This window comes from Neophocaena asiaeorientalis, unplaced genomic scaffold (assembly GCF_003031525.2).
Source record: "Neophocaena asiaeorientalis asiaeorientalis breed wild unplaced genomic scaffold, Neophocaena_asiaeorientalis_V1.1 scaffold322, whole genome shotgun sequence".
NCBI lineage: Eukaryota > Metazoa > Chordata > Mammalia > Artiodactyla > Phocoenidae > Neophocaena > Neophocaena asiaeorientalis.
The window spans coordinates 1,748,360-1,761,092 of NW_020185329.1; the positions used below are offsets into that span (position 1 = coordinate 1,748,360).

At 43.7% G+C, this 12,733-nt stretch overlaps 1 protein-coding gene across 3 annotated transcripts in view; it reads left to right on the forward strand.

The window, feature by feature from the left end:
* Nucleotides 1–865: 865 nt before the first annotated feature.
* The window catches only part of SLC14A1 (solute carrier family 14 member 1 (Kidd blood group)), a 23,401-nt gene continuing 11,533 nt past the window's right edge, over nucleotides 866–12,733 (forward strand). Inside the window, exons 1-7 of one of the 3 annotated variants that reach the window (XM_024734717.1) lie at nucleotides 866–918; nucleotides 1,587–1,650; nucleotides 3,876–4,031; nucleotides 7,182–7,338; nucleotides 7,902–8,091; nucleotides 10,661–10,789; nucleotides 12,519–12,711. In XM_024734717.1, coding sequence (XP_024590485.1) covers nucleotides 3,885–4,031; nucleotides 7,182–7,338; nucleotides 7,902–8,091; nucleotides 10,661–10,789; nucleotides 12,519–12,711 — 816 coding nt within the window. In that variant the 5' untranslated portion in view covers nucleotides 866–918; nucleotides 1,587–1,650; nucleotides 3,876–3,884. The remainder of the gene's footprint in view (nucleotides 919–1,586; nucleotides 1,651–3,875; nucleotides 4,032–7,181; nucleotides 7,339–7,901; nucleotides 8,092–10,660; nucleotides 10,790–12,518; nucleotides 12,712–12,733) is intronic. The other 2 variants (XM_024734718.1, XM_024734719.1) reach the window with 2 other exon arrangements.

Below are 12,733 nucleotides of genomic sequence, written 5' to 3' on the forward strand. Positions count from 1 at the left end.
GATTATCAGCTCGTCCAGGTGGGCGGGAGGCCCCGCTGACACCTGCACGGCTTTCTGTGTGTTTTATTGGTTTTTAAAATTCTGTGCTCATAGAAGTGAACCAGAGTTCCCATGATTTCTGTCATCACAGAACAAGCCACAAAAATGAAATTTAAGAAAAATGGGGAAGAAAGGGATTTCTCACTTGAATTTTAGATTCCTCTGCTGTGGAGTGTTTGCCTCCTGACTTTTAAAGGCAGCAGAGTTTGTCCTGGGATTCTCACCTGGAAAGGGGGACAATTCCAGGGAAACATTTATATTTTTGTTTTCCTCCTCACTGGGGACAAGGGCAGGTTGGTTTCCAGAAAACAACTTGTGGACCCTGGTTCTCCCCCACGCTCGCACCACACTCTGCAAGGCTTTGCTGGATTCCTACACCTATGCAGAAGCCACGTCAAGTCTGAGAGAACATTCCACCCCAGGAGCCGATGCTTAGCTCCAGAGTCTACTGTGTAGCAACGTGTCTCTCAGTTTTTAGTTTGAGTGACACTTGTTGATCCTTTTCAGTTACAAATCCTCCCCAGAATATCTCAGGGTAGAGGAAACAGCACCGGGAAGACAACAATGAGCGTGAGCAGGATTGCTGCTGGACAAAGACCTGGGAGCCCGCAGAAACGATGGCAAAGCTGCTGGCACCCAATCAAGAACAGAGACAGACAGACAGAAGGCACGGGACAGGGGGCCAGTTGCTCGGCAGTACTTTGGCCCTGGTGCCTGAAGTGGGAGGAGGAAAAAAGAAGCACAGATATGCAGAGTGGGTTCTGAGTATCAAAGTGCTGGGTGCCTCCCCTAGCACCCTCCTCTTAAGCACCTCCCTTTTAATAGAGCCCAGCAGGGCTTTATCAGCCAGTGCCTTCTGCCCAGGAAGCCAGCTGCAGTGTGAGTACTCTCATCTCTGTTCGTTTCTAACTGTTCCTTATCGGGGGGTTGTCTTCTTAGACCTCTCTACTTTTTGCTCTTTTTCGCTTTTCTTTTTTTAATGGAGAAATATGTTCAGATGATTGGAACTGAGTAAAAGCAGCAAAGACAGAGTTCTGGTATACTAGAAAGCCATTTACCCAAACCATGGGCTTCTTCCTGGACGCTTGCAAGCAGCGTCTTGGTTCATGGTTTCTACAGCAGGTGGATCAAACTACAGCGTGATTTCTTCCACCGGAGTTCGTGTGGAAGAGGGTTTCAGCAAGGAGTCCACTTGAGGTGCTAAAGGACTCAGCTCACCGACACTCTATAGGAGTTTCAGGCTGTGTTTTTGAAATAAGTAAAATTGGAGATGTATCAATCCGACTCAAAAAAAAAAAGTGGGTACTGGGAATGGCCCTTTCCAACTATGGTTTTATGTGCTGTCGTGCTGGAGGGAGGGTGCTGGAACACCCATTGGGAGAACGAGTCAGTCCCACTACAGGCACAAATTTGGCAGCTTCTTTGCAGCTACCCTTTCTGATGTGGAATTCAGACCTCAAGGCTTCTAGGGAGTATGTTCTGAGGAGAGAAGTGTTTTAATCAGGAGACAGGATAGCTGACAGCATTTCCTTTGTTTCTGATTACAGCTTTAGAGAAACCTGAGCACCTCCCACTGCTTAGAATCAAAAACTACCTAAAATAAAGATTACTGTAAGTATCAGATAAATGTCAATGCTGAAAATTCTCTTATGTGTGATAGAGCATGAATCTTTATATGCTTTCTTCTATATCTCTATCCAAAACTTTGTATTATTTTTAAAAGTGATACTTGAGGCATAGAAAATTAACAACTTTCAGGGCTCTCTAATTGTACAAATTTCTAATGTATGTTGACAATAGAATGAGCTGTACTTCCTGTAATAAAACAAGGAATGTAGTTGAGCTGAAATCTTGATATTTCAGAATGATGAGTACTGCTTTGTTGCACTAGTGATCTGGGCTATGAAAAGTGTTTTCTAACTCCTGCTGTAAGCTCATCGGGTGCAGCTTCCAGAACATTCTTGGGATGTTACCTTCAGCACATATAGGCCTTGTTGTAGATATGTCAGCGATGCAGGAGAGTGAGGCTTACTTTGAGGCACGGTGAGATGTTTGTCAGAAGAGTCACTGCTTCGGGCAAGGGCATGGGGTGAAACCAGGCGTAGCAGAGCCCTTTGCTGCTGTTCAACACTCCTTCCCCAGGGTTATGTCAGGGAGGCCATGAAGACAGGCTGTGTCTACTGTGTCACTGAGCCCTAACGCCCCTTACATCCCGGCATTCAGAAGCTGCTCCTTCACTGTGTGTTGACTTGAATAGAATCTTGGGGGCATCAATGTGTGTGGCTCCAGCCCGGAAGACAAAGAGCCACCAGGGCTTACCTATTCCATAAGGCTGACCCTGCTGAGTGAACGTGGATGGTCCCCACTCTGGACCCCAGTTTTCCCTTCTATAAAATGAAGCCTCAAATTATACGCTCTCAACTTTTTCCCTCTCTCTCTTGGCTAAGAAAATATCATTGTTGAGCTCAAGGATGTCATTCTCCAAGATGTGGTGATTTTGGTGGTGGGGAAATGTAAAAGGGGAATGTGACAGTCCTACCTGTCTCTTTCTCTCCTTTTTTTTTTTTGTTTTGTTTTTGTTTTGCAGTATGCAGGCCTCTCACTGTTGTGGCCTCTCCCATTGCGGAGCACAGGCTCCGGACGCGCAGGCTCAGCGGCCATGGCTCACGGGCCCAGCCGCTCCGCGGCATGTGGGATCTTCCCGGACCAGGGCACGAACCCGTGTCCCCTGCATCGGCAGGCGGACTCTCAACCACTGTGCCACCAGGGAAGCCCTCTTTCTCTCCTTTTTATTTCATTCATTCTTTCTTTTTTTTAAAATTGTGTATGAGTGCCCTACAATTGGGTTTCTGCATGTTGTTCTTTATCAAACAAAAATATACATAATGCAACCCCCTGGTCAGGTATTTGCCAGATTGTTTAACCATGGATAAACATACACATACACAGTTTTTTCCTAAGAAATGTCAGTAATATTTTCCACGGTTGTGGATTTTTCTGAGTCACTCTAGTAGAATGTAAATTTTCAGATTTTAAACCAAGCCAGTAGAAGAAAGTAAAAATTAAATAAAAGAGGAAGAAAAAAAATAAAGAAATACCACACCTACGACTTTCCTGGGACCTCTGAAGGAAGAGTACTGTCCTTGGATGTGATGGAAGTTTTTTTTTAATAAAAAAAAAAAAGGAAACAAAAAGTTGCCACACTTGTTGAATTCAACTAAGAATTGTTTCTTATAAACAAGGCGATGTCCAATTTTTAACAATTCCTATTCAGATACAAGGGGGGAACAATGTCATTTAGCAGTTTCTTAGACTGGGCTTTTGCTATGCATACAAAGTGTGGCTAGCATCTTATCACAGAAAATAGAACCCATACCAGACCTTCTCCTTCTCACATTTGTAAAGATCAAGGCTGAGGGAAATTTTGGCATTGGCTTTGACCCCCAAGATGGAGCCCTAACAGTTTGCCTGAAGTGTTTCAGAGCCTGAGCCCACCCCTCCTTCTGGAACAGGCTTCAGATCTGTCAGCTTCCTGATAGTGGAGAAACGCAGCAGAACAAAATCTATGCATAGGTCTCTGTGCAGGATGATTTGCCATATTTTTCTTTTGTTCTAAGTGAAGTAAAATGAACATTCAATGTCTGCAGTCAGCTCATCGTCTCTCTTTGCTGATGGAGCTCTTGTTTATGGAGAAGTTGGCCTTCTCTGTTAAGATCTCCTCTCCCCAGGAACTCCCTGGGAGAGCTCCTGCCTCTCTCTACCTTGCATTTCGCACCACAGCCAGGGCACGAATCCTGCTGATTCATCTATTTTTGCCCTTTGTCATGTATGGAAAGAAAGGAAGGATGAATGGACGGTCTTTGATTGGCGCCGCTGGTGACGCCCCTCCTGGTCCTCTTTGGAGGGACCCTTTTGGAAAAAAAGCTGGTGAGGCAGCACGCAGAGGCTTCCCCTGGCTAAGCTTGGCCCTGGCCCATGGGCCACCAGAACAGGTATGCTACCTTTGTGCAGCTTCTCTCTGTGACTCTGCTGTGTCTTTTCTGAACAGAGCCTGGGAAGTGGGTCCTCATGCTCTGCTGAACAGTGCAGCTTGGGCTGAGCCAGATGCACAGGGGTCTTGGTCAAGAAAGTCACAAGACACTCATTTGGGGTTGGATGCTGGACCTTTGTGCTGCAGAGTTTTGACAACCTTGGAAAAGCGAGGAAAAAGTAGTCTGGGATTTTTAACTTATGCTCCTCCTATTTTATAGAGTTTTTTCCTTTTATTTTCTGGTCCTGTCTTTTTAGTTGAAATTTAATGACCTACTTAGATTTGAGAAGCTTGAGCATCAGTTTAAGTTCCTGCTTTATCACCTTGCATTGCCTTTCCAATTAGGATGTGTGGATTCTTAAAGTTCCCTAAAGAAATGCAAACAGTCTAGCATGATAAAATTCTAGGGTGAACCACAACCTTTAAGTTACTGGTTTCTCATAACCAATTCTCATGCCTAAGTTCTGGAGCAAGTAGTCAGGGTTCCCAGGGCTCCAGAGTATTCAGGATTTCAGAATAAATGGTTCCTGGGGGGTTCGGCCACAGCAGCAGCTGTCTGCTCAACTCATGAGAAGACCCCTCTCTCTAGGACATGGCAACCACACAACCTACCCCAATATGTGGATACTGGAAAGACAAAGCACAGCAAGCCTTCTATACATTGGGCTGTGGATTCAGATAAATGATTCAATCTTTATCCAACTTCGGGTGGCTAGGCAGGGAACTCTGGCCAGTCAGGTTCTCAGTCATGTCTGGCCAGTTAGAATATCAGGTTTCATATTTGTTATCTCTAAAATCTCTGAGGTGATGATGTATTTAAAACCCTCTAAAATGAATAAATAAATGCTGGAAATTTTGAGAACATGAATTTGTTCACCCTGGAATAACCCATATACCTGTTTCTGTACTTGATGGGAAATGTCCACGTTAATGTTTTCATTTGGTGCTGCCTCTGTAGGGCCAGATCTACTCAGTCACAGCAACTCAAGGCAATTTCTTGTCATTGCCTGGACTGGAGCCTGATGCCTCTTATAAGATGCATGGCTTTGAGAATGGGGTCACTGTAGCTGAGGAAAGGGCCTTCCAAGCAATATTTTCAGTTATGATGTTTAAAGAGGGAGATAAATAAAAATAAATGATAGTCATCACTTAGATTATGAAATAAAATCCAATTTTTCACAGTTGCTTAATAATTCAAACAGTTTTCCTTGTTTAACTTTGGGGCCAGCTGAATTCCATATAGACTTAGTTTTGGTTCCTGACCTCCAGCAGTTTTCAGTTTAAGAATTTCTTAATGCTAATGTTCATTGGCAGTCTCACAAATGCTAGTTTCTATCACTATTTTGCCAAGACAAAATGACCTTGGTCTAGAATGCATTGCATGAACAGCTTCTACTTTCTGGAATGGTTGGCCACTGTTCAAAAGCAGAATGGTTAGTTGGGCAATGAAATAATACAATTGAAGTATAATTGTGACTCAATAAAAAATGTTACACTGATTTCTGTACTGGGATTAATAGAAGCCAAAACTAAAATCTGGATTGGAAAAAATAAAAATTTAGAAAGCCATAACTTTTATTATCTGTTAATAGCCATTTGTTGGCTATGGTAAATGGAACAACGATAGGACCAAAAATAGCCACGAGAACCCCTTATTCACAGCCTGGCCACAGAGAGAAGACGAGCTGGTTTAACTGCACGAGTTTGGGGTGTTTCCTTGGTCATGTCTTACGTGCCTGTGGCTTCCACATTCCACACTTGTGCCTTCTGGGGTCTGATGGTTTTGGTGTTCCCCTGCTTCACACTGGCCTGGCTGTGCTCCTTGCTTCCTTGCAAACTCAAGGTAGTTTTGCCATTGTCTTTCTCCCTTTGCCTGTTTCTGGGACGACATCATTGGTATTCTTTTATATCTAGCATCGGCACCATAAAACCATTTTTGTCTACAGGGTACCATACTTCTGTTGATGCTGGTGCTTAGTCCTATTAACACTTATCATGAGAAGTGAAGAGTCTCACAGTGAGCACCAGTCACGGTTATACTGTTAGTATTTCCCCAAGGCATGCTTACTGTAAGTATGCCCTGTACATTCTTATAGCATACAATTCTTTTCTTTTTTTGCGGTACGAGGGGCCTCTCACTGTTGTGGCCTCTCCCATTGCGGAGCACAGGCTCCGGACGCGCAGGCTCAGCGGCCATAGCTCACGGGCCCAGCCGCTCTGCAGCATGTGGGATCTTCCTGGACCGGGGCACGAACCCGTGTGCCCTGCATCGGCAGGCGGACTCTCAACCACTGCACCACCAGGGAAGCCCCATAGCATAAAATTCTTAAATTGTAATTCTTTGGTTTTCAACAGCTTGGTCCGCCTCCACCTTTCCCATTTTCTACACCTTTGTGGAATATTATTTTTCCAGTCTTTAAACATTTAAATAACAAATTCCAAAAATAAAGAATATCTGAGGCAGTTGCCTGATGTGACGACATAGTCAAGCAATCTTTGACTTGGAGAGTGAGTAAGAGGCGGTTTTCTTAGGCTGTGTTAACACACACACACTGTTTTGTAAACATTTCTTCTCTTTCAAACTTTTAAAAACAAAACTCTTTTTTGTAAAATAAAAATTTAATTTAAAATGGCTGCTTGTCTTGGAAAGTAGCTGATTGGTCTGTAACCTGACATCTGGCTCCTTTCATTGGCGGCAAGAAGCTTAAGTACTTATCTTAGCTATTTCTATATCATTATCTGACTCCTTACATTGAAATTAACTATTTTTCAGTCTTTCCCACTAGACTGAGCTCTTTGAGTGTAGGATATAGGTGCTCAATAGATATTTGTTGAGCTAAAAACTGAACCTTATGAAATTAAAGACCACAACCTTTTTTCGTGGTGGCATTGAAAAGAGTGATGACAAAAGTAGTATGGGGTTTGGGTCTTGGTAATAATCTCCGTGACAACATTTCAAGAGGAAAATGGTGTTTTCTTAGTTCCATGGGATGTCATGGTCCAGATAAAGTGCCTTTAAACTCATCCTCTGTGGCTACTGTGACCAGGTCCCACACTGGCCAGTCCGAAGTGTTCTGCAAAGGATGTTTATGAGCTCTGTTCTTTCCTTAAGGAGCCAGAGGAAGAGCTATCCATGGAGGACAGCCCCACTGTGGTTAAACTGGACCAGGGTGGAAATCAGGGTCCACCAGTTCGCAAGAGAAGATGCCTCCCCAAGGCACTTGGCTACATAACTGGTGATATGAAAGAATTAGCCAACTGGCTTAAAGGTATTTACGCTTCCACCCCTTGGAGCAGTGGCTTTGGGGGAAATTGTTTGCTGGTTCTTCTAGTCATATCTTTAGTTATACTCCCTTACCTTCTATCTATCTCTTTCCTCTCCCTTTTTTTAACTTTTTATCTTATAACCAGCAAACTTCTTCAAATTTTTTTTAATGGAGATAGTGGTCAGGGCCGCAGTCCAGTTGATATCAGAGGAAGGCACCTGGTTCCTCCTTATAATTTCGGTACTTAAAAAGTGAAATTTTACTATTGGTAATTCATTCCTTTGGTGTATGAATCTGAACCTCTAAGCATAGTAAATAAGTTCATTCGATGCTTTCTGGAACTGAGATTCTAGTAGGGGCAGTTGGATTGAGAGGAAAGAAACTGGTTGCTTTCAGGGATCTGAAGGTCACTAAGGGGAAAGGGTTCAGAGAAAAAGCTTCAAGGAATATCAAAAATTAGCTTCACCTTCATGAGAGGGGATTTTGCTCAGGGTGGGCCCTGGACTTGGGAAGGAGCCCCATTTGCCTCGCTGTTTCCTTAGCTCTGCCCATCTCATCTCTTCCAGACAAACCCCAGGCGCTCCAGTTCGTCGACTGGGTCCTTCGGGGCATATCCCAAGTGGTGTTTGTCAGCAACCCCATCAGCGGAATCCTGATTCTGGTGGGACTCCTGGTCCAGAACCCCTGGTGGGCACTCAGTGGCTGTGTGGCAACTGTGGTCTCCACCCTGACAGCCCTGTTACTCGGTCAGGACAGGTAGGCGCGTCCCTCCAAGCCTCCGCTTCTTGCTTCTTAGAACACAGGAGCCAACCAGTTACCCTGGGCAACAGTGATAAAGCCCCACCCTCCCCAGGAGAAACAACCTTTATTGCACAGAATGCTTTATATGTGCCTTTAGTCAGAGGTCAGGAAATCATTTATATCCTCTTATTCGTGGTACCTGAATAAGCGGCCAGTCTGAATGATGCCAGATGCTCCTGGCACTACACGGTAACCAGAACAAAGCTATAAGTAATTCCCAGGGTAGGGTCCAAAGGGATCTGCTTTAATGATTGACCAATTATTTATCATCAGCATTTTGTTTATTTACAAAAAATGAATATGGGTTCAGGAAAAGTTTTAGTGGCTTAAAAATCCCACTAATCCCATTATATCTTATTTCCATGCTTAGCTTAGTAAATTCATTCTTCATGGACAGTGCAAAGATTAGCTCAGCTTCCAGAGAGACAAACTGACATACATTCCAAGTAAGCAAGTTCTGACTTAAGTAATGTTAGTGTGTCTTCTGAACTATGTGTCAGGCTAAACATAGCGTGTACTTTATAAACTATCTGCCACTGAAGAATTGATGAGCTGACTCCTACCATGGGAAGAGACGGCTCCTGCCTGACCAGTTCCTTCAGGGAGGCTGCTGGTCTTCTAGGTGGCCAGGATCCATGCATCATCCCCAGTGGATGGTCATTATACAGCTAAGCTCCTGTAACACTTACTGTAAACTGCCTAAGGGGCTTCTTGGGGAGAGAGTCCGAAAATGCTCCACTTTCCCGTCAGGTCCAAGGAGCCTGACTTGTTCTCTACGGAGGGTGATTTTGTACCTTAGGTCAAATTCTGTTCTAATGCACATCAAGAAACAGTGTGTCCAGTTTGGAGGTGTGGTCCAGGATTGTATCATATCAAATCTTCTTCATTGTTTTGCCCCAGTAGAAGTTGACCCATTGTCCTTATCAAGTATGGTTTGAAACAGGGGTCCCCAACACCCCCTGTTAGGAACTGGACCACACAGCAGGAGGTGGGTGGCGGACTAGCAAGCAAAGCTTCATCTGCCACTCCCCATCGCCTGAACCATCCCCCCCACAACCCAGTCCGTGGAAAAAGTGCCTTCCATGAAACCAGTCCCTGGTGCCAAAAACGTTGGGGATCAATGGTTTAAAAGACCAGCCATATTTACATGGGTTAGTTTTCAGATCTCTTTTACTCTCCTCAGTCCTAAAGGGCACATGAAAAAGGTAATTCTGCTTTAAGTGAATACACATCTTCCTGTTGATGAAACTGTGGCATTCCACAACATGTAGGCATTGCAGTTAATTTTTTGTTGATCAAACTCAAGCCTTCAATCCGAAAGTCAGTTGCTGAGAGGACAAGCCTTGCATAGCTCCCCACTGCCCTCAGGTATGGCCTCAATTATCATTTCCTGGGTTAAACCAATACAAGTTGCATCACCTGCCACATATCCTGAAGGATTATTTAAGGGAGACAAAGGGCTTTTGAGCATGGAGTCTCACCTCTAATACTCTTGCCCAGATGAATATCACCCTGCGGTTGAACTGGTGCCTCCTGCTCCAGTGACAAACAGGCGGGGAGAAGCTTTCACACTATCCTGTACTGCCCTGTAGCGTGACTCATTGCTACATCACCTCCCCCTCAGGCCCTTTGTTCAACCTCGCCCACCCACTTCACCATCTGCAAACCCGTGACTCCTACAGACTTCATCCTTGAATGCTGGGTACCTTCAAGGTGCCAATTCTCAGAGCCCTGGGGGGCCTGGCTTGTCAGCCCCGGGGCTTATTCTATAGAAATCATTCCATTTCTCACTTGGAGCTTCTTGTCCCCAAATATGAAATGGGAACCATTTTGGCCAGGAGTAGAAACTTACCCAGGACAACATTTAGAAGTGAGGTTAAATTCTGGGAAGCAAAAAGGACCCAAGAAATAATTAGGTGCTAAATATGCACATAATTAAATGGAGTAATTTGCCAAGTAAAAGTAATTGTTTTTCTTTGCAATAACTTGGAAATGTATATCAGGAGACAACAAAATGGAAGCACAGGAAGATGAAAATATATGCTAAGTTGGAAGATCTGTGTTTATAAGATCAAAGACACCATAGAAGTAAATTTACATTTTAAGAATCTTACATCTCTCACCAAGAAAATCAGACTTAGGAAACAGTTTCACATCAAAGCTCTATTCAAGTCAGAGGTCCTAATGACTTAAAAGGAATAATAACTTTTGGAACAAAAGGGTAAAAGGAAGCAGAATAGCTTGGATTGCTGATTTCCCTTTCCTCCCCTAGATGTTGGAATTCTATCTTTAGCTATGACACCTCTATAGGGGTTGTCCTATGTACACATTTGCATTTTATCCATGTATATTTTACTTTTTCATGCTTTTATTAGTATTTGGCTTCTACAGACTTTGCAATAAAATCCTAAATATAATCTCATTTTCAAATGTAAATATTATCTGGAAGTTACAAGTGTCATTTATGTGCACGTCCAGCCAACATCCTCCTGGAAGCTGTCCAAGCTGTGCCTTTTGCCCACAGGTCCGCCATTGCAGCAGGGCTCCAGGGCTACAATGCCACCCTGGTGGGAATCCTCATGGCTGTCTTTTCAGACAAGGGAAACTATTTCTGGTGGCTATTATTCCCTGTATCTGCTATGTCCATGACTTGGTAAGTTGTACCTGGTTTTCGAAATGCCTTTTTGAAAAATGTATAGGGGAAGAAGGCAATGGGGGAAGTTATTATTTAGGGAGTACAGAGTTTCTGTTTTGCAAAATGAAAAATGTTCTGTGAATGGATGGCGGTAATAGTTGTATAACAATGTGAATGTACTTAATGCCGCTAAACTGAATGCTTTAAAATGGTTTAAATGGTAAATTTTATGGTATGTATATAACACAATCCTTAGAAAAATATCTTTTTAAATTTAGATTCAGGATATGTCTATTGGAAACATTCAAACACACCGATGCGTGTGGTCTCCACACACACCTCACAGCCACCCCCCCCCACAAGATTCTGATGTAATTGGTCTGGGGTATTTCCAGGACATTGGGAGTTTGAAGGCTCCCAGGAGGTTCTAAAGTACAACCAAAGTTGAGAACCACTCCCCACATCAGTGGTCCTCAAACATGCACACTATCGGCCTCACCTGCAAGGCCTGTTAAAACACGGACTGCTGCTCCCTCCCCCAGGCTTCCTGATTCAGTCCATCTGGGGCAGGGCCTCAGAATCTGCATCTCTAACAACTTCCCAGATGATGCTGTTGTGGCTGATCCAGGGACTTCACTGAGAACCCCTGTGCCTGTCCCCTTCAAAATAATTCTTTACTGAATTCAATTCCTTTTTTAACCCTAAATCCTTCAAACTAGTTTCTATGTTGACACTGTCTTAAATCCTTTTTTTCTTTTTCGAAAACAAACATTTCCTTCTTACCATGGTATATTCAGAATATAAAATATTAGTATCCACACAAATGATACGTGTAGCCCACTATGGACAGCGTGCCCACCCTGGCTGCAGCACAGATGTGTGGAGGAGAACCTGCCGGCACGGCCAACCTGCTCAGGAGGGACTTCCCACCTATTCTGAAGATAAGGCTCAAGGGCAAGAGGCATCACCTGCACATAGTCACTCACCCTCTCCCCCAATTCGGGAAACCTGGGATTCTGACCTTAAAGTGATGGCTCCTTGATTGGATCAACAAGTGAGGGAACAAAATGGGCCCAGAGACCATATAATCCAATCTCCCAGTTTACAGATGAGGGAACTGAAAGTACCTCCCTGCCCTCGGCCACACAGTTCAACTGCTCAAGGACTTAAAACTCTGCCCTCCTGAGTTTAAGATCTCTTTCCTCCAGTCCACAGCACCTGCATCCTTCCTGGGACCATTGTTTTTCTTTTTCAAGACTAAATATACTAAGACTCGTGGAGATGGTATACAAGTTCAAGATCAAGTTTGCCTCTGGTGGGGAGGGAGGTGTATATGATCAAGTTGGTTACAGAAGGGGCTTTAACTGTTTAGACAATATTCTTTTCAGATGTCTTAAATACTTCAAAAATATTTTTAAAACCTAGATTTATAACTCACTGTGAGCAAACCCAGAGCATAATTTTCCACAAGCCAAATAAGCTGAGAGTTTATTTTTGACTGTATGTAAGAATTATTCTATGACAGGATTTATTCCAGGTGTGTTTGGGTTTGGGTTTGTTTTTATTTTTGTTTTTATTTTTCCGTGGAAAGTTTGGCAACACTCTTTAGGGACATATTTGCCAATGAAACAAAGCCCCTCCATAGTATAGAGATTCAGTTTGTCAACCTGGCTTCCATTCCAGGGCATTGGGAGTTTGGAAGGTTTCGCATGCGTATTCTTCCATTCTGTTCTGTTGTTGTTTTTAGTCCAGTTTTCTCAAGTGCATTGAACTCCGTGTTCTGCAAATGGGACCTCCCTGTCTTCACTCTGCCCTTCAACATGGCGCTGTCAATGTACCTTTCTGCCACGGGACATTACAATCCATTTTTCCCAAGCAAATTGTTCACACCTGTAACCTCAGTTCCCAATGTCACCTGGTCTGACCTCAGTGCCCTGCAGGTAAGATACACTATCTTCTTAT